General features: G+C 40.1%; 1 protein-coding gene across 5 annotated transcripts in view; it reads right to left on the bottom strand.

The window, feature by feature from the left end:
- Window positions 1-4,940: 4,940 nt before the first annotated feature.
- Window positions 4,941-23,159, bottom strand: part of LOC137617234 (protein amalgam-like) — a 170,347-nt gene continuing 152,128 nt past the window's right edge. For 2 of the 5 annotated variants that reach the window (XM_068347180.1, XM_068347181.1), the window contains exons 11-13: window positions 21,502-21,732; window positions 17,972-18,098; window positions 4,941-7,840 (exon numbers count right to left, since the gene is read on the bottom strand). In XM_068347180.1, the coding sequence (XP_068203281.1) occupies window positions 17,983-18,098; window positions 21,502-21,732 (347 nt within the window). In that variant the 3' untranslated portion in view covers window positions 4,941-7,840; window positions 17,972-17,982. The remainder of the gene's footprint in view (window positions 7,841-17,971; window positions 18,099-21,501; window positions 21,733-23,159) is intronic. The other 3 variants (XM_068347182.1, XM_068347183.1, XM_068347184.1) reach the window with 3 other exon arrangements.

Genomic DNA, 23,159 nt, shown 5'->3' with positions numbered 1-23,159 from the left:
ACTCTCAGAGTCTATCAGTCTTAATGGGAAGTCTTCCGAAGCTGGTGCAAGGCCAATGCAGTTTCCTCAACCAGTACCACTGTAACCCAGATTGCTGACTTCCTGTTACATCTAAGGAACGTAAGATCCCTATCAGCTCCTACGATCAAGGGTTACAGAAGTATGTTGGCAGCGGTTTTCCGCCACAGAGGCTTGGATCTTTCCTCCAACAAAGATCTACAGGACCTCCTTAGGTCTTTTGAGACCTCAAAGGAACGTCGGTTGTCCACTCCAGGCTGGAATCTAGACGTGGTCCTAAGGTTCCTAATGTCATCAGGATTTGAACCGCTCCAATCAGCCTCTTTTAAGGACCTCACATTAAAAACTCTTTTCCTCGTGTGCTTAGCAACAGGTAAAAGAGTAAGTGAGATCCACGCCTTCAGCAGGAACATAGGTTTCACATCTGAAACGGCTACATGTTCCTTGCAGCTCGGTTTTTTGGCTAAAAACGAGCTTCCTTCCCGTCCTTGGCCTAAGTCGTTCGAGATCCCAAGCCTGTCCAACATGGTGGGGAACGAACTGGAGAGAGTACTTTGCCCAGTGAGAGCTCTTAAGTACTATCTAAGAAGGTCAAAACCATTACGAGGACAATCAGAAGCCTTATGGTGTGCTATCAAGAAGCCTTCTCTACCAATGTCTAAGAACTCAGTTTCTTACTACATCAGGCTTCTGATTAGAGAAGCAAATTCTCATCTGAAGGAAGAAGACCTTGCTTTGCTGAAGGTAAGGACACATGAAGTGAGAACTGTGGCTACTTCAGTGGCCTTCAAACAGAACCGTTCTCTGCAGAGTGTTATGGATGCAACCTATTGGAGAAGCAAGTCAGTGTTCGCATCATTCTATCTCAAAGATGTCCAGTCTCTTTACGAGTACTGCTACACCCTGGGTCCATTCGTAGCAACGAATGCAGTAGTAGGCGAGGGCTCAGCCACTACATTCCCATAATCCCATAACTTTTTAACCTTTCTCTTGAATACTTTTTATGGGTTGTACGGTCGGCCAAGAAGCCTTCCACATCCTTGTTGATTTGGCGGGTGGTCAATTCTTTCTTGAGAAGCGCCAAGGTTAAAGGTTGTGATGAGGTCCTTTAGTATGGGTTGCAGCCCTGTATACTTTAGCACCTTTGAGTTGATTCAGCCTCCCAAGAGGAACGCTGCGCTCAGTAAGGAAGACGATCTTATTAAAGGCAGAGTAACGGTTCAAGTCGACTTCCTTACCAGGTACTTATTATTTCATTGTTATTGTGGATAACTGATTATATGAAATACGGGATACTTAGCTATCCTTTAGTCTTGTACACTGGTTTTTCACCCACCCCCCTGGGTGTGAATCAGCTACATGATTATCGGGTAAGTTTAATATTGAAAAATGTTATTTTTATTAATAAAATAAATTTTTGAATATACTTACCCGATAATCATGATTTAATCGACCCTCCCTTCCTCCCCATAGAGAACCAGTGGACCGAGGAATAATTGAGGAGGTGTCAACAAAAAGTACTTGAGTACCTGGCCACAGGTGGCGCTGGTAAATACACCCCCTTCTAGTATTGTGATAGCTGGCGTATCCCTCCATAGAATTCTGTCGGGCAACGGAGTTGACAGCTACATGATTATCGGGTAAGTATATTCAAAAATTTATTTTATTAATAAAAATAACATATTACATAAACTTGTACATATGTATATATTTACAGCCTCTTTTTATCAAATATTTTTATTTATAAACTAATGTTTTTTTTATACTAATAAGCAGTTAGCCTTGAGTTTGAACAGCTGTTGAACTTGGTTTAAAGACAAGGTATTTTGTTCTGAATCTACTATAAATATGAAAAAGTATATTAAATGGATTTGAAAACTTGTTCCTACAGGTCATATTAACCCTTTGTCCTTTAATTAGGTGATATTGTTTCAGCATGAGCTGGAATTGGTTGTTAAAGTTGGATAACGAATAGTTATGCAACTGTGGATGGTATGACGCGAGAAGCACCGCCCCTTTCCAGTCAGAGATTCCTCACTTTTGTTTCAGTCGCTTTCTACTAGATATACAAATAGCTACCAAAATAGTATTGTAATTTTCTTATTTCTTCTCTTTTGCAAGAATTGAATGGTTGTTAGAGACAGAGTGGAAGCAATAAGTACATGTTTGCTGGAGAAAAGAGGACTTTGCAACTGGTTTATGGCTAAACTGAGTGTGGTCCTCATCTCCTCTGTGCCTCTTGTAGGGGCCATGATTGTTTGCAGTCATCCCCATGTCCCGAGTGCAGGTTTTAGCAGCCTTCTTTGCAGTGGCAGGCGTACGCCCTGAAGGGTAGGAAACGTACGAAACGTTCATCAGGAGTTGATTGGGAACAACCAAGAAGATTCTGGGGAAGTCTTTCACCACTTCTGTCGTCTCAGGGGATGCTGCACATAATGGATTGCTCACCATCTCATCTGCTCACGATCACTCACCCACCCTCTCACTTACCGACTGGAGCGCTCTCCTATGGGAGAACCTCCACTAGTGCTCTCAAGTTTATTTGCACTTATGCATTGAAGATAGAGCAGTCACATGCTGGTGCTCTCCAATCTATTCGCACACAAGCTCGCTCACCAGTCAGCTTGCAAGCTTCTGCTCTTGTTGTACTCTTACCCTTTTGAACCTGGATATACTTGGGATTGGGGTAGATAATAAAGACATTTGCAAGGACAGCAATTCCGCACGCCCTCGGCGCAATCCAATGACTGTTGCTGAACGCAGGAAAATAACTCTGATGAAATTGGCTGGGCTTTGGCGTTAGATTCACATCCTCAGGTACATAAGCGAGCTAAGATGCCAATCCTATGCTGAAAATTACAGATTGTCACCATTCATGGTTGTTTATTGCGGCCCTTTGAGAGCACTGAACCATCATTGGAGCATTTTTCATCTGGACAACCACCTTCAGATCAAGTCTCCTAAAGGTGTTACACACTCAGAAGTTACAGGAGACCTTTGTTCACCCTTTCTGATGGGATCCAAAAGAGAGGAGAGCAAAGACTCCAAAAGAAGACTCAAGAGATTGGCTGATTCTCTAGGTCTGTTCTTATAAGAGATCCTGATGATCCTTTTTCTCCTCGTTCGCCACCTAGTAGGTGGAGGAGTTCCTCAGCAAAGGGCAGAGCTTCCCTGGCAAGATCTTTTAGTTCCTCAAATATTGAGATTAACCAGCCCTTAGACCAAAACAAGTAGATATGACCCCAGAACCACGCTATGGGAGTCTCAGAAGCTCTTTAATTCTGGTCTGTCGTGTTAGGGTCAGCAATTCCCTCACTCAACCACCAGTGTGGGGATACCTGGCAGAGAAATGGATGAGGTGGCAGTTTCACAGCACTTCACCCTCCCTCATTCCAGCTCAGACAATGTGGTCTTACTATCACTCAGAGGTGCAGACTAGTGCTGCTAAAGAGCACTTTAGAAAAAGTTTGAGACCAGCCTCCAGGCTTCTTGAGCTTTTTTTTTTTTTAATTAAAAAGTCCTCTGGGGACTGGAGATCAGTAATAGATCTTTCAGCTTTGAACAAGTTCAGTGATCAGACTCATTTCTTGATGGAGATGTCTATCCCAGTCAGACATGCCCTAAAGAAGAATGACTGTATGATTTCACTCTTTCTCAGAGAGACATACATCCATAACCCCATGAATCATTCTTCAAGAAATTTTTACAAAGTACAGTAAAATGAATGTCATAGTAGACAGGTTGAGTTTCCGGGCTCAGATAGTTGATTCAGAGTGGTCTTTTACATCCCCATGTAGTGACAAGACTCTTGACTTTGTTGGGGGAACACATCATTAGACATGTTCACCACAAACCTCAACAAGAATTTACCAGTCTATTGCTCACCATTGCCAGACCTGGCAACAGCACTAGAGGACGTGTTCCAGCACCCCTGGTATAGCCTTGATGTATATGCTTTTTTAGGATGATAAATTTTTATCATCCCTAGATCTAAAGTTGACTCTAGTAACTCTTATATGGCCTCTACCAGAATGGTACTCAGACCTTCTGCCTCTTCAAGTAGAGACTCCACAAGAGCTCCATGTTGGCACAACCTGCTTCTTCAGCCCTACCTGCAGAGTTTTCACAACTCAGTGAAGTCTCTATCACTTCATGGGTGGAGGTTATCCAGCACCTCTTCTGAGAGAGAGCCTGTTTGCTCAAGACAGTACAAGACAAGTCCCGATACCTCAGGAAATCCTCTCTTATGTGTATTCTGCATGTAGCAGATTTTTTGACGTACATAAGACGGAAAACCACCCCTCAGTCTCACTAGTAAAAGGTTATCTTTCAGCCTTGAGCCAGGGTATGAAACTGAGAGGAGTAAATATTTCCTCCTCATGGGAATTATCCATGCTTATTAGAAGTATGCAACAGACCTGTCCTCCTTGTGAGATCTGACTTCAAGCCTGGGATGTGACTAAGTGTTCGCAGTCCTTAAAGAGAACTCCATATGAACTGTCGAGACTAACAATGGATAGGGAGCTTACCCTAAAAATGGTTTTTATCAATGCTTTGGCTTCAGATAAGCACATAGGCAAATCACATGGACTGTCGTATTTGCTCTCTCACTTTGAGTACTGAAGACAGGTCATTTCATCTTTGGTTCCTGACTTTTTAGCAAATCTCAAAATCCATCAATCACCGATTCCAGATTTTCATTATTTACAGTGTCTTCACTTAGAGAAGTAACAAATGATCCGAATGAGTTACTTTGGTGTCTCGTATGGGTTCTAGGGTTCTACCTTAAGAGAACCTAGGTTGCCAGACCTAGTTTACATACAGTTTTAATCACATGTAACTAAAGATAATCTATGAAATTTCAATTAGAATATCCTAAGAATTGAAAATGAAATAAAACAAGGATTCTTACAAGAATTAATTTACACCAGTTTTTTTATTTATAATGGTAATCATTACATTATCATAGGACATTACTAAAGAACTAACAACTACACAAATCACAGTTGATTTTTACACAGACAAAAGAAATATGAAATATCTTTATTCTAACTATGCTATGTAGAATGTGAGAGAACATACTATTAGTCCATGGCTTTCTAGAGTGAACAGATGAGGGTTTCCCTCCTCCCTTTTAAGAAGTTTCCTCTCTTGGATTGTAGCTACTGTATCTGCTCCTTTCCCTCATCACTTTTCACAAACATACTAGTCTTACATGAGTTCTGGTAGTGAAGTGGAATGAAATAACTTTTTACAGTATTGTACAAGAGGCTAATTTTAAAAGTTGTTCACTTGAAAAAAAAGGTATATGGAAGTCTATATTTAATACTTACATGTGAAGGATATGTTACACTATGCACAAGGATACTTTGTCTTGATAACTCTGGGTATATATGGTTCACCTGAGCACAGACTGTCACTTTCATGGATATTAGGAGAGGTATTAGGTGGCAATATTATCACATTGCTAACTGCAGATCTTGATATGTACATCTATGCAAAGAAATGTGTGATAATCAAATAGTAGAAGAAAATTTTAAGTGATAAATATGATTTTGGCACCTATTAGTAATGATTTATTGTGTATGAATTTTTAAATGGTGTAATTGTACTGTTAAAGGATTATTCCACTCGAAAGCAATAGTTCAAAAATTATGCTTGAAGAGCATGTGTTGTATTAGTAATGCTAGTAGTCTTTTTCTTGCTTAGTCTTTTACAGTTTTAAAAATAAATTGCACTCCCGCAGATCCATTCATTGCAGCACATGGTTTTTTGCAAGTCATTCTATATCAACCTTTTCCTTAAGATGTATTGTTTCATTCATATTAACTCACTTTTTGCACATAAAATCTCCTTGAAAAGCTTATAAATATTTTTTGTCTTATTAATTTTGATAAGAGTTGAGTACTTGGTATAAATGTTTTATTGTTATGCTATACAGTATATCCTTTATACTTATTTCACTAAAATACAAATTACCTGTACTTGAAATCCTTGTAAATTTACTGATTCTTTAAGACACACATTAATGATTGGATTGACGTAGAGCAAGAAAGGTATGAAAAGGCTTAGTATGAGCGGCAGTTGGTTGTAATCAGATCCAAAGGCCAGTGGAGTGGTTGGGTGTATAGTTAATTGTTTCAGTGAGAATATTGAAAGAACTATGGGATATTATTTCTAAAGAATATTAATGTTTGATTTGAAGTGATCTGATTTGCCATGTTCAATTGAATCTCCAACTAGAAAGGGTTCCAACCCTCCTCTCATGACACAGCTTCTCTTTCATCTCCTTTAGATTTGTCTTTCTATAAATGTCTACTACACTATTAAGAGCTTATCAAATTATTCATTAATACTATTAAATACTCCCTTCTTGATACATATCTTAATTTTCTTGGTCTTTGGATCAGGAATAATTTTTTGTCTGTGGTACAGTAGTGACTACCCAATTATATACTTTTTCAGTGGAGTTGTACCTAACTTGAGCATTTGTAATGAAAATTTTGAAAGTATTTCAATTTTTTAATGACTACTTGAGCATAAATAATGATACACGGATATTTGCTCCTCCAGTAACAGATCTCACTGCACATAATGTTGTTTTGGGCTTTGTTGTATTTCTTATAAAATCTTGCCTAATATTTATTATAAGCAGTACCATGTCATCCATGGGGTAGTACATCGTAATTTTTAAGTCCTACTATAATATTTATGTCTCGAATACAGTATTTAAGTTTTGAGGAGTAAGAAAAATTTTATAAGATTTAAAATATCTTAAGAGATCTCCTATACAGTACTGAAATTTAGTACAACATAGAATACCAAGGGAATTAATGTAATAAGGAATAAGAGTTTATAGTGCTATTGAAAATCAAAAATGATTTTAAAGTGAAAAGAATTTTTTTTGTTACTCGGAGACAAAAGAAAAAATTGAGATGAGAAAGATTTGGGGATGCTTACTTTTACTACAAGGAGAGATAGTACCGTGAATATAATATACTGTATAGTGCAAGTAGCTCCTTATTGTGATTTCATTGCACAATTTGCTCATACATCGTGTATAGTGTACATCATACCAATAATAAACATTGTTAATCTGTGGTGTGACTTATAAGAAAAGATTTTCATGAACCATGATCATATTATGCTGTTTGACTTGGAAGGACCAGGGAGTGGCTTAAAATCAACGGAGACCTGCTCATTCACTTATTTTTTCAATATGCTCGGAACCAGTTCCCTGTGATTGGTGGGGATTGACTTTCATTCTTGTCATTCTTTTCCAGTTGCAAGTAGGACTACTTTACTCTAGGGCTCAGCTGAATATTGACAGGGCCTTGGTGTATTTCCTTTACCTATACCAAAGTATTATCAAGGGTCTGATGCATTTCTTTTACCTATGCCTAAGAGCTGCCAAAGCCTTGATGCATTTATTTTAACTATTCCCTTGAACTGTCATGGCACTGATATATTGTCCTTAGTCATAGGCCTGCCTATTTACTTTGATATTTCCATGGATCTGGAATATTGTTTTTTGAGTCATAGGCAAGCCTGAGACTTGCAAATGCTGTGAAAGTTATAATGCATTCTTTTCAGGTCAAGGGTAGAGTTAGATACACAGACTTCCAGGCAGTTTCTCTTAGGTCAAAGGTAATTCTACCCGTCCCAAATACTATCAGAACCTTGATACATTTCTTCGTAGTTGATAGACAGGACCAGCAATACCTAGGCTTCTGAGGTATTATTATTTTTTTCATTCAATGGCGAGATCGCTGTCACCCAAGTACATCTCTAAGCCTGGGATAAAGGCTATTCGCCTCACAACCTAAAAGAAAAAAGGGAAATTAAGCTTAGTTTCATGAGATAAGATTTGAGACTTACATTTGAAGGTACATTATATGATGATGTGTTTATTTCTTATGAAAACAAATGAATACTGACATTTGAAAACCCATTTTAGTTATTTTCAGTAAAGCTTGTACGTCGCTTGATTCATATCTCTGATTTTATCACCATCCTATGTTAAGAAATAGAAAATTTTGATTTATGGCATTTGAAAAATGTGTTAATTTTATTTTATTTCATTTGTTTAAATTTGAAGTTTAGACAGATACTATATAGTACAGTTGAAGTAGTGACTATTGTTCTGCTGTGTGCCCCTAATGTACCGTAATCTCTTAAAACCATGAATTTCTATAATGTTCAATTTCATTCTTAATACAGAGTCATTGAACATAATGCATTTTTTTAAACAGCACAGTTAAAAATGGTTGTATAGAAATTTGCTGTCTGAAATAAAATTTGCCATGAAAGTTTTCAGTTATACATAGCAGTTTGAAACCAGAGTAGTTATGAAACCTTTGTATTATTAATAGCTCATTTATATTGTCAATGCGAAAAGAAAAAAAAAAATAGCCATCAAGAGCTACACAGAGAGGAAGAAAGCTATCCCAATCATCAAAGTTGATCTGGTTTTTTTTTTAGGATTGTAATGTATCCAGTGTACCATAAAACCCAGATGTACTCTTTGCATTGGTGACCCATACTAATAAAGGAAGTCTGTCCAGATGTTGTATTTGAAACTTGACAAGAACATGTCGTCTTGAATCATAGTGTATAATCAGAAAGTTCATGGTATATGGAGGTCTTTATGTGAATAATTCTCGCCCAAATGAAAGGTAAGTTTTAATTTGTGGATGTCACTCAGCCTGGCAAGATCATTATTACTATAGTATTGTATTGAAGATATCATAACAAAATACAGTATTTTCTTTATTTTATCACACCATAGATTAGTCATGTGCTTCAGATTTTTTCAGCGGTGATTTATTTGTTAAAACATAATTCATAGACCATCATTTTGAAATTATTATAGTCATGAGTTACCAGGAGAAATGATTTTAAGCATTTTTTTTATGGTTTTGATAATTATCCAGTTGGAACTATATGAATTATAACTATAGGTACTCGTTTACAGTAGTAATTAGTAAAGTTTCTATAATTATTACCTCAAGGTCACATTGCTTATATGTACTAATCATGACATTTGGACATACAACAAAAAAGTTGATTGGGGAAAACCATACTCTTGGAGAGGTGCTGTATGGTCTCCGAATGCTTTCTTGTTAAAGGCTAGAACAGGAAATCCAGTACGACAAATTACCAAAGAAATATTGCATCGCCTGCTCTAGGGCCAGGGTTTCGATGTGAAAATCATGGACCCAGTGTGCATAGGAGAGACCCAAGAACTCAAGCACTATTGAACTTGTCACAACACCTCCAAAGCTGAAATCATCTGACAACTGATGACACATCATCACTAAGAATCATTATTAATCTGGAGACAATGCTACTTGCACTCTTAACTTATGCCAAGCTGCCATCTTCTATAGGCAGAGTGAGAATCGAATATCCCCCTTTCCTACATGAAGCTTGGTAGGAGGGAGGGTTTTCCCTCAAAAGTAGGTTTTTTACTCACTTTGTAAGGGTAATGTACTGTGTTGTCTCCAAAGAGTAATACCAGAGCAATAACTGAGTAGATTCATATACCATAAAGGACAACTGTCTGCAAGTAAAAAGCTCGATAATGAGTTTACAGTATAGGGGAGAAAAAAAATTAACAAGTCTGATGATCATCTCATAAGAGAAAAACTCTGGAGAAGATGCTAGAAGCCTGTTAATATTTCTACTGAGGGACCTGGTCAGTGTGCCCTTTCTTCTATCTGTTGTAGGTAATAGGTTGGCCATGGCACATCCACCCGTTGTGATACCACCGCTAGAGAGTTATGGGGTCCTTTGACTGGCCAGATTATTAAATTGAATCCTTTTCTTTGGTTACGGTTCATTTTCCCTTTGCCTATACATACACCAAATAGTCTGGCCTATTCTTTACAAATTCTTCTTTTTCTTCAGACACCTGACAACACTGAGATTACCAAACAATTCTTCTTCACCCAAGGGGTTACTGCACTTTCATTGTTCAGTGGTCCCTTTCCTCTTGGTGAGGGTAGAAGAGAGACTAGCTATGGTAAGCAGCTCTTCTAAGAGAAGGACACTCCAAAATCAAACCACTATTCTCTAGTCTTGGGTAGTGCCATAACCTCTGTACCATGGTCTTCCAATGTTTTGGGTTAGAGTTCTTTTGCTTGAGGGTACACTCGGGCACACTATTCTATCTTATTCCTCTTCCTCTTGTTTTGTTAAAGTTTTTTATAGTTTATAAAGGAAATATTTATTTTAATATGGTTACTGTTCTTAAAATATTTTATTTTTCCTTGTTTCCTTTCCTCACTAGGCTATTTTCCCTGTTGGAGCCGTGGGCATATAGCATCCTGCTTTTCCAACTAGTGTTGTAGCTTAACAAGTAATAACAACATCAACAACACCAACATCCCCTTGTATGAGTCACAAACAAGTTAGAGTACCATGCATGCATGTTGTACCACTTTAAGATGTTTCAAGTGGTGTCATATAAATACCCTATGCCCAGTCAGAACCTAAGTGCTAATTGCATTTCAGTATTTACCTGGTGAGACATCAGTCTCATACCAGCAAGTTTTACCAGACTTCCCGACCCACTAGGTGACATAACTGATTACTTTTAATTTGAATTACCCCAATGAGTCAATATATACCGGTATATGTAAAGTATAAGGAATGTGACTGAGAGGTATCAAAATATATTTTATTATTAAGATTCTGTTTCTTACCACTTAAGATTCTTTTTCAATATTAAACTTACCCGATAATCATGTAGCTGTCAACTCCGTTGCCCGACAGAATTCTATGGAGGGATACGCCAGCTATCACAATACTAGAAGGGGGTGTACTTACCAGCGCCACCTGTGGCCAGGTACTCAAGTACTTCTTGTTGACACCTCCTCAATTATTCCTCTGTTGTGCTTCCGGCAAGACGTTCTGGGATACGCTTATGGTCTTCGAGTATTTTCACGGCTAATTGGTGGAGTATTCTCTCAGATTAACGGCTGTCGCTTTACTGGAAACCTTCTTATATTAGCTAGATAGCTTTTATATAGTCCTGATTAACGGTTAACGAATTTTTGCTTGATTTTGGAACCCCCTTTGACTTACACTTTGGATTCAAGATGTCTGACATTTCGCAAGCTCCCTCCCATAGACGATGTAGGTCTTGCAATAGGCGTATTCCGAAGGCCTCGGTAGATCCTCACACCGCTTGTTCTGACTGTAGAGACAGACCCTGTCAGTTAGAAAATCGATGTGAGGAATGCGCCGGACTTTCGGAATTGGAATTTGTCCGTCTTTTGAAATATTCAACTAAGTTAGAGAGAGGTAGAGTTAGGAGGAGTTCTTCTCACTCTTCACTGTTTTCCTCACCTCATGATCCCCTACCTTTTCCTACCCCTGTAGTGGCTACCCCCGAACCTACTGTTTGCCCTCCGCCTGATATGTCTGTTGTTTTGCGTGCTATTCAGGCCTTAGGCGATAAAGTAGAGTCAGTGGTAAGTGACCATAAGTCTCTGATGGCCGAAGTAAAGGAACTTAAGGTCAAGAGTGCAGTGGGTGGAATTAGTGCCAGTGCTGTGACGAGTGCTAGTGTCAGTGCAGTGCCAAGTGCTAGTGTCAGTGCCAGTGTGGTGCGTGAGGATATTTCTGTGCGAGCCAGTCGTCCTCCCAGTCCGGGACCTCTTGCAAGCTCCCAAGCCCAGGGGAGAAGCAATGTCGAAGGGCATAAGGGTTCGGCAGGCCTTGTTAGGCGCACAGAAGTATCCTCGGTGGTTGCGGGCGTGTCTTCCAAAGACCGTCACTCCCACCTGCAGACGATTGAGCCCGTCTTTATCTCGTCCGCTGATCAACTGTCTGGGAAGAAACGTTGGTCTCAGGTCTCGAGACCGCTTAAACGCAGAGTCCAGTCCGCGAGTGCTCAGCCAGGTTGCAGTCATTGGCTCAGCTCTGACTCGCCTCAGTCATCTGTCGACTGCACTCCGCCCAAGAGGAGTAAGGTTCTGCCACAACAGAGCTCGACTGTTAAGGCTTTTCCTCAGTCTGCTGTCGTTTCTGCCGATCCCAAGTGGACTCTTCTTCAGTCCATGCAAGCACAGCTTTCGGACTTGATGCGTGAGTGTCGGGCTGAGAGTGTTGCACCTCCGCCTCCGCCTACACTCCCTCCGCCTGCTCTCGCTCCGCCTGCGTTCGCTCCGCCTGCGCTCGCTCCGCCTGATCGCAGTACCTGCCAGGCGTACGATGTTGAGCCACATTCTGAGTTTGCTGTTCCCAGTGGTGTTCAGCCTCCGCCTTTGTTAAGGCAACCTTTGCTATGGGATCAGGAGGATTATACCTCTCTTCCTCCGCCTCCCCTTGCTGCTCCACCAGCGGTGCAACTCTCGGTTGAGGTACAACAACCTCTCCCGTCCATGAGTCAGTCTCCTCAGCTCTCGCTGCAGCGAGCTCAACCCTCCACCAGGCAAGCACCACTACACCTTGGCCTTGCGCCTCAGGAGCCTCAGCTTGCGAGACATTTACCTTGTTCTGCGCAGCCTCAACCTCATCATGCTCCGCTCATACCACAGGAACAGGAACTTGCTACTCCGCTTCCTCCAACCGCTCAGCAAGCGCTATCCTTGGGTTCAACCACTCATGCTAGGAGTCAGCCTCCTCCACCCATGCGCCTTCCTTCTGCTTCGTCTGTTATTCAGCCTTTGCAGTCTGAGCCTCAGGTTTTCCCTCAACAGACACTTGAAGAGGAAACCACTATTATTGTTCCTTCTCGTTCTGACTCTGCAGTTCAGCATTCTTGTCCGATCTCTTCGCTACACTCTGGTGATGAGGCTTCGGATGATGAGGAGGCACACCTGGATCCCTCATCAGATGTGGATGAATCCAAGCTTTCTCCACAGTCTATTGATTTTCGTAAGGTCTTGGCTCTACTTAGGGAGGTTTACCCAGACCACTTTGTCTCTGCTATTCCCCGCTCTCCACCATCTGAGTTTTCGCTGGGCGTACAACAAGCTAAGTCCACCTATACTAAGCTAGTCCTAGCTAGATCCTCTAAGAGGGCTTTAAGGATCTTAGGGGAGTGGCTGCAGTCTAAGCAACACCTTGGCAAGACTTCCTTCATGTTCCCTCCAACGAAGCTCACTTCGAAAGCGAGCGTTTGGTATGCCACAGGGGAAGCACCAGGCTTGGGAGTACCTGCCTCTGCCCAGGCTGACTTCTCAAGTCTGGTAGACTCGCCTCGGAGAACTGCTATGAGGCGCTCTAAGGTTTGTTGGACCTTCTCAGACCTGGATCACTTACTGAAAGGAATGTTTAGAGCATTTGAAATGTTCAACTTTCTCGACTGGTGCCTGGGGGCCCTCAGCAAGAAGACCTCTCCTGCGGACAAAGATTCTGCCATGCTTTTAATGTCCTGCATGGATAAGGCCATTAGAGATGGATCGGGTGAGCTAGCGTCGATGTTTGTATCAGGGGTGTTGAAGAAAAGGGAACAACTGTGTACCTTCCTTTCCGCCAGCATTACACCTTGCCAACGGTCACAACTCCTTTTTGCTCCGCTCTCGAAGTTCCTCTTCCCCGAAGAGCTGGTTAAGGACTTGTCTGCTGCCCTGATACAAAAAGATACACACGATCTTGTAGCCTCATCGGCTCGTAAGTCTAAGGTTGCTACCTCAGTCCCCAAGACTTATCGCTCCCCAGTGGCTGATACCCCTGCTACGAGGTTCATACCGCCCTTTCGTGGTAGAGCCCCCAGCCGAGGAAGCTCCCGTCCAGACTCTCACAGGAGCAAGTCTAGGAAAGGATCCAGGACATCTAAAGGAAAAAACTGACTCTCCGCATCTCCAGACAGCAGTAGGAGCCAGACTCAAGATCTTCTGGCGAGCCTGGGAGAAGAGAGGTGCAGACGCCCAGTCTGTCAGTTGGCTGAGGAACGGTTACAGGATTCCATTCTGCCTCAAACCACCTCTGACCACATCGCCCATCAACCTCTCTCCCAACTACAAAGAAGAGGACAAGAGGCTAGCTTTGCACCAGGAGGTGTCGCTACTTGTGCAGAAGAAGGCAGTGGTTATAGTCCGGGACCATCAATCCCCGGGCTTCTACAACCGTCTCTTTCTTGTGGCCAAGAAGACAGGAGGTTGGAGACCGGTGCTGGACGTCAGCGCTCTCAACGAGTATGTCACCAAGCAGACGTTCACGATGGAGACGACCAAGTCGGTCTTAGCAGCGGTCAGACAGGAGGACTGGATGGTCTCGTTGGACTTGAAAGATGCATACTTTCACGTTCCTATTCATCCAGACTCCCAACCTTTCCTGAGATTCGTTTTTGGAAAGGTTGTCTACCAATTCCAAGCCCTGTGTTTTGGCCTAAGCACAGCTCCTATGGTCTTTACTCATCTGATGAGGAATATAGCAAAATTCCTACACTTGTCGAACATCAGAGCCTCCCTCTACCTAGACGACTGGCTGTTGAGAGCCTCCACGAGTCGTCGTTGTCTGGAGAATCTCAATTGGACTTTAGACTTAATCAGAGACCTAGGTCTATTAGTCAATATAGAGAAGTCTCAACTCATTCCCTCCCAATCCATTGTGTACCTGGGAATGGAGATTCGGAGTCAGGATTTTCGGGCTTTTCCATCGGCCCCCAGGATAAGCCAGGCCCTAGAGTGCATCATGAGCATGCTGAAGAGGAGCAGTTGCTCAGTGAGACAGTGGATGAGTCTCACAGGGACCCTCTCATCACTGGCCCTGTTTGTCGAGCTAGGGAGACTCCACCTCCGCCCTCTTCAATTCCATCTTGCAGCTCATTGGGACAAGAGTTCGACTCTTGAAGCAGTCTCTATCCCTATCAACCAAGAGATGAAGACCACTCTCCTGTGGTGGAAGCACAACCTCCTTCTCAGGGAGGGTCTATCGTTGACCATTCAGACCCCCAATCTTCATCTCTTCTCAGATGCTTCGGACTCGGGCTGGGGTGCAACCTTGGACGGACGGGAATGCTCGGGAACGTGGAACGAGGAACAAGGTTTACTCCACATCAACTGCAAGGAGCTGCTAGCAGTTCATCTAGCCCTGTTGAACTTCAAGTCCCTCCTGCTAGGCAAAGTGGTGGAGGTGAACTCAGACAATACCACAGCCTTGGCTTACATCTCCAAGCAAGGAGGGACCCATTCGAGGAGCCTATACGAGATCGCAAGGGACCTCCTCATTTGGTCAAGAGGTCTAAACCTCACTCTGGTCACGAGGTTCATTCAGGGCGATATGAACGTCTCAGCGGATCGCCTAAGCAGAAGGAATCAGGTCATTCCCACGGAATGGACCCTCCACAAGAGTGTGTGCAACAGACTTTGGACCTTGTGGGGTCAACCTACCATAGATCTGTTTGCCACCTCCATAACCAAGAGACTTCCGCTGTATTGTTCCCCTGTTCCAGACCCTGCAGCAGTTCATGTGGATGCTTTTCTACTGAACTGGTCCCATCTCGACCTGTACGCATTCCCACCGTTCAAGATAATAAACAAAGTTCTGCAGAAATTCGTCTCGCACGAAGGGACACGGCTGACGCTGGTTGCTCCCCTTTGGCCTGCAAGAGAATGGTTCACAGAGGTACTTCAATGGCTAGTCGACTTCCCCAGGACTCTACCTCTAAGAGTGGACCTTCTACGTCAACCTCACGTAGACAGGTTGCACCCAAACCTCCACGCTCTTCGGCTGACTGCCTTCAGACTGTCGAAAGATTCGCTAGAGCTAGAGGCTTTTCGAAGGAGGCAGCCAGTGCGATTGCCAGAGCAAGAAGGGTTTCCACTCGTAGAGTCTACCAGTCTAAGTGGGAGGTCTTCCGAAGCTGGTGTAGAGCCAAGTCAATATCCTCCACCAATACCTCTGTGACCCAAATAGCTGACTTCCTTCTACATCTTAGGAATGAGAGATCCCTTTCAGCACCTACGATTAAAGGATATAGGAGTATGTTGGCTTCAGTTCTCCGCCACAGAGGTTTGGACCTGTCTTCTAACAAGGACCTTCAAGACATTCTTAAGTCTTTTGAGACGTCTAAAGAACGTCGTCTTTCCACTCCAGGCTGGAATCTAGACGTAGTCTTAAGGTTCCTTATGTCATCTAGGTTCGAACCTCTCCAGTCAGCTTCCTTCAAGGACCTTACCCTCAAGACTCTTTTTCTCGTTTGCCTTGCAACAGCTAAGAGAGTCAGTGAGGTTCATGCCTTCAGCAAGAACATTGGTTTCACAACCGAATCTGCAACATGTTCTTTTCAGCTTGGATTCCTAGCAAAGAACGAACTTCCTTCACGTCCTTGGCCTAGATCGTTCGAAATACCTAGCCTCTCCAACATGGTAGGTAACGAACTAGAGAGAGTTCTTTGCCCTGTCAGAGCTCTCAAATATTATCTTAAGAGGTCTAAACCTATTCGAGGACAGTCAGAAGCTTTATGGTGTGCCATCAAGAAACCTTCGAGACCCATGTCCAAGAATGGGCTTTCGTATTATATAAGGCTTCTGATCAGAGAAGCACATTCTCACTTAAAGGAGGAAGACCTTGCATTGCTGAAGGTAAGGACCCACGAAGTAAGAGCCGTAGCTACTTCGATGGCCTTTAATAAAAACCGTTCTCTGCAGAGCATAATGGATGCAACCTATTGGAGGAGCAAGTCAGTGTTTGCATCATTTTATCTGAAAGATGTCCAGTCTCTTTACGAGAACTGCTACACCCTGGGACCATTCGTAGCAGCGAGTGCAGTAGTAGGTGAGGGCTCAGCCACTACATTCCCTTAATCCCATAACCTTTTTTAACCTTTCTCTTGAATACTTTTATTGTTGTTTTTATGGTTGTTACGGTAGGCTAAGAAGCCTTCCGCATCCTTTGATTTGGCGGGTGGTCTATTCATTCTTGAGAAGCGCCTGGGTTAAAGGTTTGGTAGAGGTCCTTTAGTAGGGGTTGCAACCCCGTGTACTTTGGCACCTTTGGGTTGATTCAGCCTCCAAGAGGAACGCTGCGCTCAGTAAGGAAGACGAACTTTAAATAAAGAGGCAGAGTAACGGTTCTATTCGACTTCCTTACCAGGTACTTATTATTTCATTGTTATTTGAGATAACTGTTATATGAAATATGGGATACTTAGCTATCCTTTAATCTTGTACACTGGTTTTCACCCACCTCCCTGGGTGTGAATCAGCTACATGATTATCGGGTAAGTTTAATATTGAAAAATGTTATTTTTATTAGTAAAATAAATTTTTGAATATACTTACCCGATAATCATGATTTAATCGACCCTCCCTTCCTCCCCAGAGAGAACCAGTGGACCGAGGAATAATTGAGGAGGTGTCAACAAGAAGTACTTGAGTACCTGGCCACAGGTGGCGCTGGTAAGTACACCCCCTTCTAGTATTGTGATAGCTGGCGTATCCCTCCATAGAATTCTGTCGGGCAACGGAGTTGACAGCTACATGATTATCGGGTAAGTATATTCAAAAATTTATTTTACTAATAAAAATAACATGTTTCTTACCACTTTGCTATATAGTACAGTGCTATATTCTGTAGGATGAGATAATGAATAGACAAGTATCCTAAAGGAGTAAAATTAAGCAGCTCCATGCGCTTACTGTGTAGGATTGTGTGAAGAGTAAAATATAAACTTTGAGAAAAATAGCTTACTTGTGCAGATCCCTGATGGATGGCAAAGGAAAAAGGATGAATACATTTAGATATAAGTCAAGCAGTTAGAAAAGACTCAAATTTCTGTATACAATCATAAAGATAGGCAATGTTCTGAACAGTTTATATTTATTAATCATTGCAAACAGAACTCTTTCAATAGAATGTTGGGTAATCTAATAATAATTCTTCTAATAAGGCTACAGGAATTTAATTGCCAGAAAGCTAATGGAAACTTTTTTACTTGCTAATACACTACTAAATATAAAAAAAAAGGAATATGTTTCAAAAAAAAAAATCAACTTACCTCACAGCAAATTAAAAGAAAAAAGATGATAAACTTATAGCAGTTACTAACGCAACCATCTGAGCTCGCTTTTCTCTTGGTGTTAAACTGAAGGTTTCTGAGGTACCGTCTGACACCGATGCTTTTTCTGTCATGGAAGTAGGTATTTCGTGATTAATAATGAAAACAAAATATTATAAGGTTTTTCCTGCAAGTTTCATTCCCATTACCTTTCATAAACATTTTGTTACAAAATATTTCAAAATTTAATATTTACTAACAAGAAAAACTAAGCATATGCAATTCAATGTAAAAGTATATATGTAGATGAAAGGAATCATAAAAAAGAAAACAAGATGAATATTTTTGAAGCTTGATACTGCACATATTTAGAATTTTATCCACTGCAAAAGAATGAATTCAGAATTTTTTATGAAATAGTTGGATAAATGCATTGCCATGTGGACTCAAAACAATAATTCTATGTCTTACCTTTTCTGTACATGATCATTAAAATGCATTTTCAACTAACATGAGCAATACAATTAAAAGACCTAAAATTGTGAAAAAGTCATTGCATATAACAAAATATTCTCTTTTTTTAGGACAATTTTTGTATTTGTTGTTGTACAGTACTTTAGCTTCTTGTTTGGATTTGAATGATGGTAAGTAGTGATAACTGCAAGCAAATGAGGAAATTAGTTATTAGGCTCACTATGGTAACTAATATGGAAAGAGACTTTATGGCTTTGTCCGTTTATATTCAAACTTTCGACATTACGATCAAGTGCATACTGTATGTGAATTCACACTGAAAAAATTGTTGTAGTGTGTTTAGTTTATTTCTTTTCAAATTGTAAATTATTTAACACCTTGATTGGAAATTAGGTTATTTTATTCAGATAATTTTTTTTATTTAGAATATTAAAACAAATATACTTTCTTTGCAATCATTAGTATTGTAGGATTAAATATTATGAGAGCTTTAAAGGATAAATTATATCCTCTTCATACATTGTATGTTAAGATTTAACTGGGGTATATTTCATTTTGAGGGTTGAATTTTGCATAGTATTTTATAGTATAGCAACTAGTAAGCTTATTCTTACAAAAACAGTTTGGTTTTTCTCTTTAGTGGAAGAAATACATAAATGCATCTAGAGTAGGTACATTCACATTTTTACAGCATACAGTTTCAATAAAAGGTGGTTTGCTATACCAGAATGCCTTATGATCATTTAACTCAAAAGTTTTTTTTTTTTATCTCAGCTTCTAATAATGGCATTCGTTTTTATTTGTGAATCCTTTGAATCCAAATTTTGGATTAAATAGTGCCGAAAGTTAAAGGGTCCTCCCAGGAGAGTCCCTTGATGCATTCTTGAATGTTGTAAAAGAAGTTCCAAAACCAGGAAAGCTCTTTTCTTGTGTGAAATCAAATGCCTTCTCTTTATTTCAGTTTATAGATTTTTAGTTTGTCTCTGGGAGCATTTCATGATATGAGGCATGGGTATTGTACAGCTCTTTGCCAAGTACTGTAATCCAAACATGTTCAATGATTTTTTTTTTTGGTGATTCACAACTACTTATTCTTGTGCTTCCTGAGATCCTTAAGAGGGCATTATACTCCAAATTGGCTTAGCCTTGGATCGTTCCGCATCCTATTCCTCCCCAAAAAATGTCATCTCGTCCACAGTACAGATGGCTTTTTAGTCAGTCATTGGAGTTTTTGAAGTGTATTTGAGGCTCTGTTACAAGATCTTTTTTCATGTCAAATTCCACTTTTGGAGAGAAGGCAATGCAGACCTTTCTGAAAAGGGATTATGAGCTGTGAGCAGTGTGAGATTTTACTGAACGTTGTTCTCGTAGGATTAGTTATGTTTAGCCACATATAATCAGTTCCAGGATAGTACTGTCTGTCCTTACAAAGGTCAAAAGGTGTCCTGGCAAAGTTTAAGGTCACAACCAATAGATATATTGGCACGTATAGACTGCTTGCATGTCTGGGCATATAATGAGGTAATCTACAGGAAATTGAGGCTTCATGATCCCTGAATGAATGGACATTTTGTTGAATAACTGTGTCAAGTAAATAAAAAAATACAGAAAATTCTCTCTCTCTCTCTCTCTCTCTCTCTCTCTCTCTCTCTCTCTCTCTCTCTCTCTCTCTCTCTCTCTCTCTCTCTCTCTCTCTCTCTTTTTTTTGGGGGAGTTTCTCTGCTTTGCCACTGTAACCTCACATGCAGGAAGCATTTCTATATTTCAGTGCAGATTATAACTTTTGATAAACATGATTTTTTTTTTTTTTTTTTGAGATTTCATTCTACCTATTTGAGTACAGCTTTTATAGAGCTTATAATATGCTCTTAGGGAGACTTTCATCCCCACACCAATTTAGTTTTGGTACAATAAATTAGTAAAGTACGTAATGGAGGCTCTCCATCTTTCTTTATAGAAGCGATAGAAAGTTCTTGGTGTTATAGAATTATTTATGGTATTCTTTATTCATGTGGATTGCATTCAAAGGTAATATATTTTCTAGAGGCTATTACATTCCACCCACTAGAAATACGAGTTTAGCTCAAACAGTTGGTAGTAGTTCAAAGGTAATCCCTATAGGTTAATTGCAAAGCATAGGTAAGCCTTGATCAGAGGTGCCTTAATGAATTTCCATATGTCATACTCTGGCTGACAGTTGCTTGCTTGCGTTTAGATTGTCTGGCACTTGCGGCCAAACACGGGCTCTTGCAAAACTGCAATCGTTATGCTGACATTTATAGCTTTGTTGTATATATGAGGCATTTTTTGTTTAGGTTTGTTTCACTGCTTTCAAATATCCCTCTAGATAATTTTGAGTGATATGCAGCATCTATTAGTTCCTATCTGCTCCAGACATGTTCATGAGAAACTCAAAATCAATCAATCAGTGGATGACAGTATTATTGAGTTTATCTCTCTACTTTTACAGATGGTTTACATCTTATTGCCTTCAATGATCATCAGAAATTGTATTTCTACTATAAATGCTTTTCTGCTTTGTTTTTCCTAAAATAAGTTTTTTTTTTTTTCCAGAGAATTATGGTTGATTATTGGACTACATAAATGAAAGATGCTGATGCTAAGTACTGTATACTGAATATTCATTGGCATCAATTTACTCTGTTCATTCCAAACCATCATACATTCAGTCATTACCCAATCATACTTTGAGAAAACGTAGAAAAATTTTGAGGAAAACAGCTATATGAACATTTCTGCAACCTATCATATGAAAGGCAAGTCATATTTTAAAGCTCTTTATACTTACCATATTTACAATATGTACTGGAATACAGTAACATTAAAATACTCTACCATTTTTGTGTTCTTTGCGGGGGAGCACAGTGATCAACAAAACTGACATTAAACAAACCAGTTCCCTTTGGCTAGCTCTTTTTAGGGGAAAGATTTGAATTTAGTCATAGAGGCCATAGCAACAGTAGCCTTTGAATCACATGGTGAAGAGTATGGATATTTTTTTCTTTCGTTCTATGTATCAGTAGAGGTGTGGCTACCTGCTGGTGGGATTTCATTTTCCTTGAAGATTTCTTGGAATATTTCCTCCATTTCTGTCATGTTGTCGGTAGGACTGATGATAGATGATTGGGCTGTAGCAATGTCCACTTCAGGGAGAGGCGGGGCTTGCGACTCTGTGACTCCACCCACCTCTGAAACTACGTCTTGATATTGGTCGGTGTTGGGAATTACCTCCTCATGGAGAAGGTCATCAGGAGGGTCTGTGCCAACTAGGAAACAAAGGATTCATGCGATACACAAAACTGAAAGATGTGCAGGATGTGTGCATGCACACAAATTTTTCTGAGGATTTGGTCTACGTCGAAGGACTTCGTTATTCAAGACATTTAACGATGATATTTAGACGTATGCATGATCGTGTGGTATCATACAAACAAATCTCAGTGATGAAACAAAAGACCATAATTATTCATGCACGTAGTGAAAGCAGCTCTACTTAAAATTATGAACATCTAAGGCAAAGTTCCAAATAGTTGAACTTGCATCACAATACAGTACAGTACTCGTTATGGTCTGTTTTCATTGGTAAAGGGCAGTGGACAAATTGAAAATCTGTGATTTAAGCTGAAAAAAGAACTATTATTTCCAAAAATTAAACAAGGGAAGGTGACACTACAAATCACTGAAATATAATTTGACTTTGATTGGGAACTACAAAAGAGAGATACACTATAATACAAAAATTGCTTCATGCTACATTGGGAACACTGTAGTAGCTTTTTTGTGTCTGTGTGAAGATGCAGCACTAGGGAAACATACTGGGATTTCTGAATGCACAACGTGCTCTCAAAGAGAGACAGGCATACGAACATACATACAGACACATACACACGAGTTTGAGGTATTTCTAAGGTTCAAGTAATGATGAATTAGCCCTTACAACATAAGAAATAAGAAAATTCAACAGTGTGACAAGATAATTTATAATGCTTGAACAATGATGGTCCCTTGGAAATTGTACTTATAATAAGTTTTACATAAAATGCCCACAGAAAAATTGTTTTCTAATTGTGAAATAGATTAGACCTAAGCTAAAAAATAAAAAGTTAATTTTATTTGTATCCTTTAGAGGTTTAAAACTTTACATGCTGTTTTCCTACAATTGGAACCCCATGTGCTTGGGTGTTGATATGTACACAACTTTTGTTTCTCGTGAGTATGTGTAATGCTAAATGGATTCACAGCATGTACTGTAAATGTACATGTAAAATTTTTCATTTTCAGAAAAATTACAATTGCATGCCACCAGATAACATGAAACACAATTGCAGTCTTATGAAATTACATATTCAAAATGTCATTATTGACAAAAAATTTAATGCTTTTTATACAAATTAATTTTGTGGATTTTACATTACAATTCACGTTTAAAATTTCACGATGGATACAAATGATTATGTATAGCAAGCAAGATACACAGTAAATACAAAGGCAATTTTAATTGGAGCAAATCTTCATCACTGACCAATTATGAAAATAGTAAAGCAAGAATTAAAATACAATATTTAAGCACTCTGAGAGCCATGTAAGCCAAATCTCTCTTATTAGATTGCTGGTAAGGTAATCCCTTTTTAATTATTAACCCTTTAGCGATACAGCGCTTAGAATACTTCTTATTAAGTGATGCATGTTGATT

This window comes from Palaemon carinicauda, chromosome 23 (assembly GCF_036898095.1).
Source record: "Palaemon carinicauda isolate YSFRI2023 chromosome 23, ASM3689809v2, whole genome shotgun sequence".
Classification (NCBI taxonomy): domain Eukaryota; kingdom Metazoa; phylum Arthropoda; class Malacostraca; order Decapoda; family Palaemonidae; genus Palaemon; species Palaemon carinicauda.
This window is presented reverse-complemented; position numbering and strand designations above follow the sequence as displayed.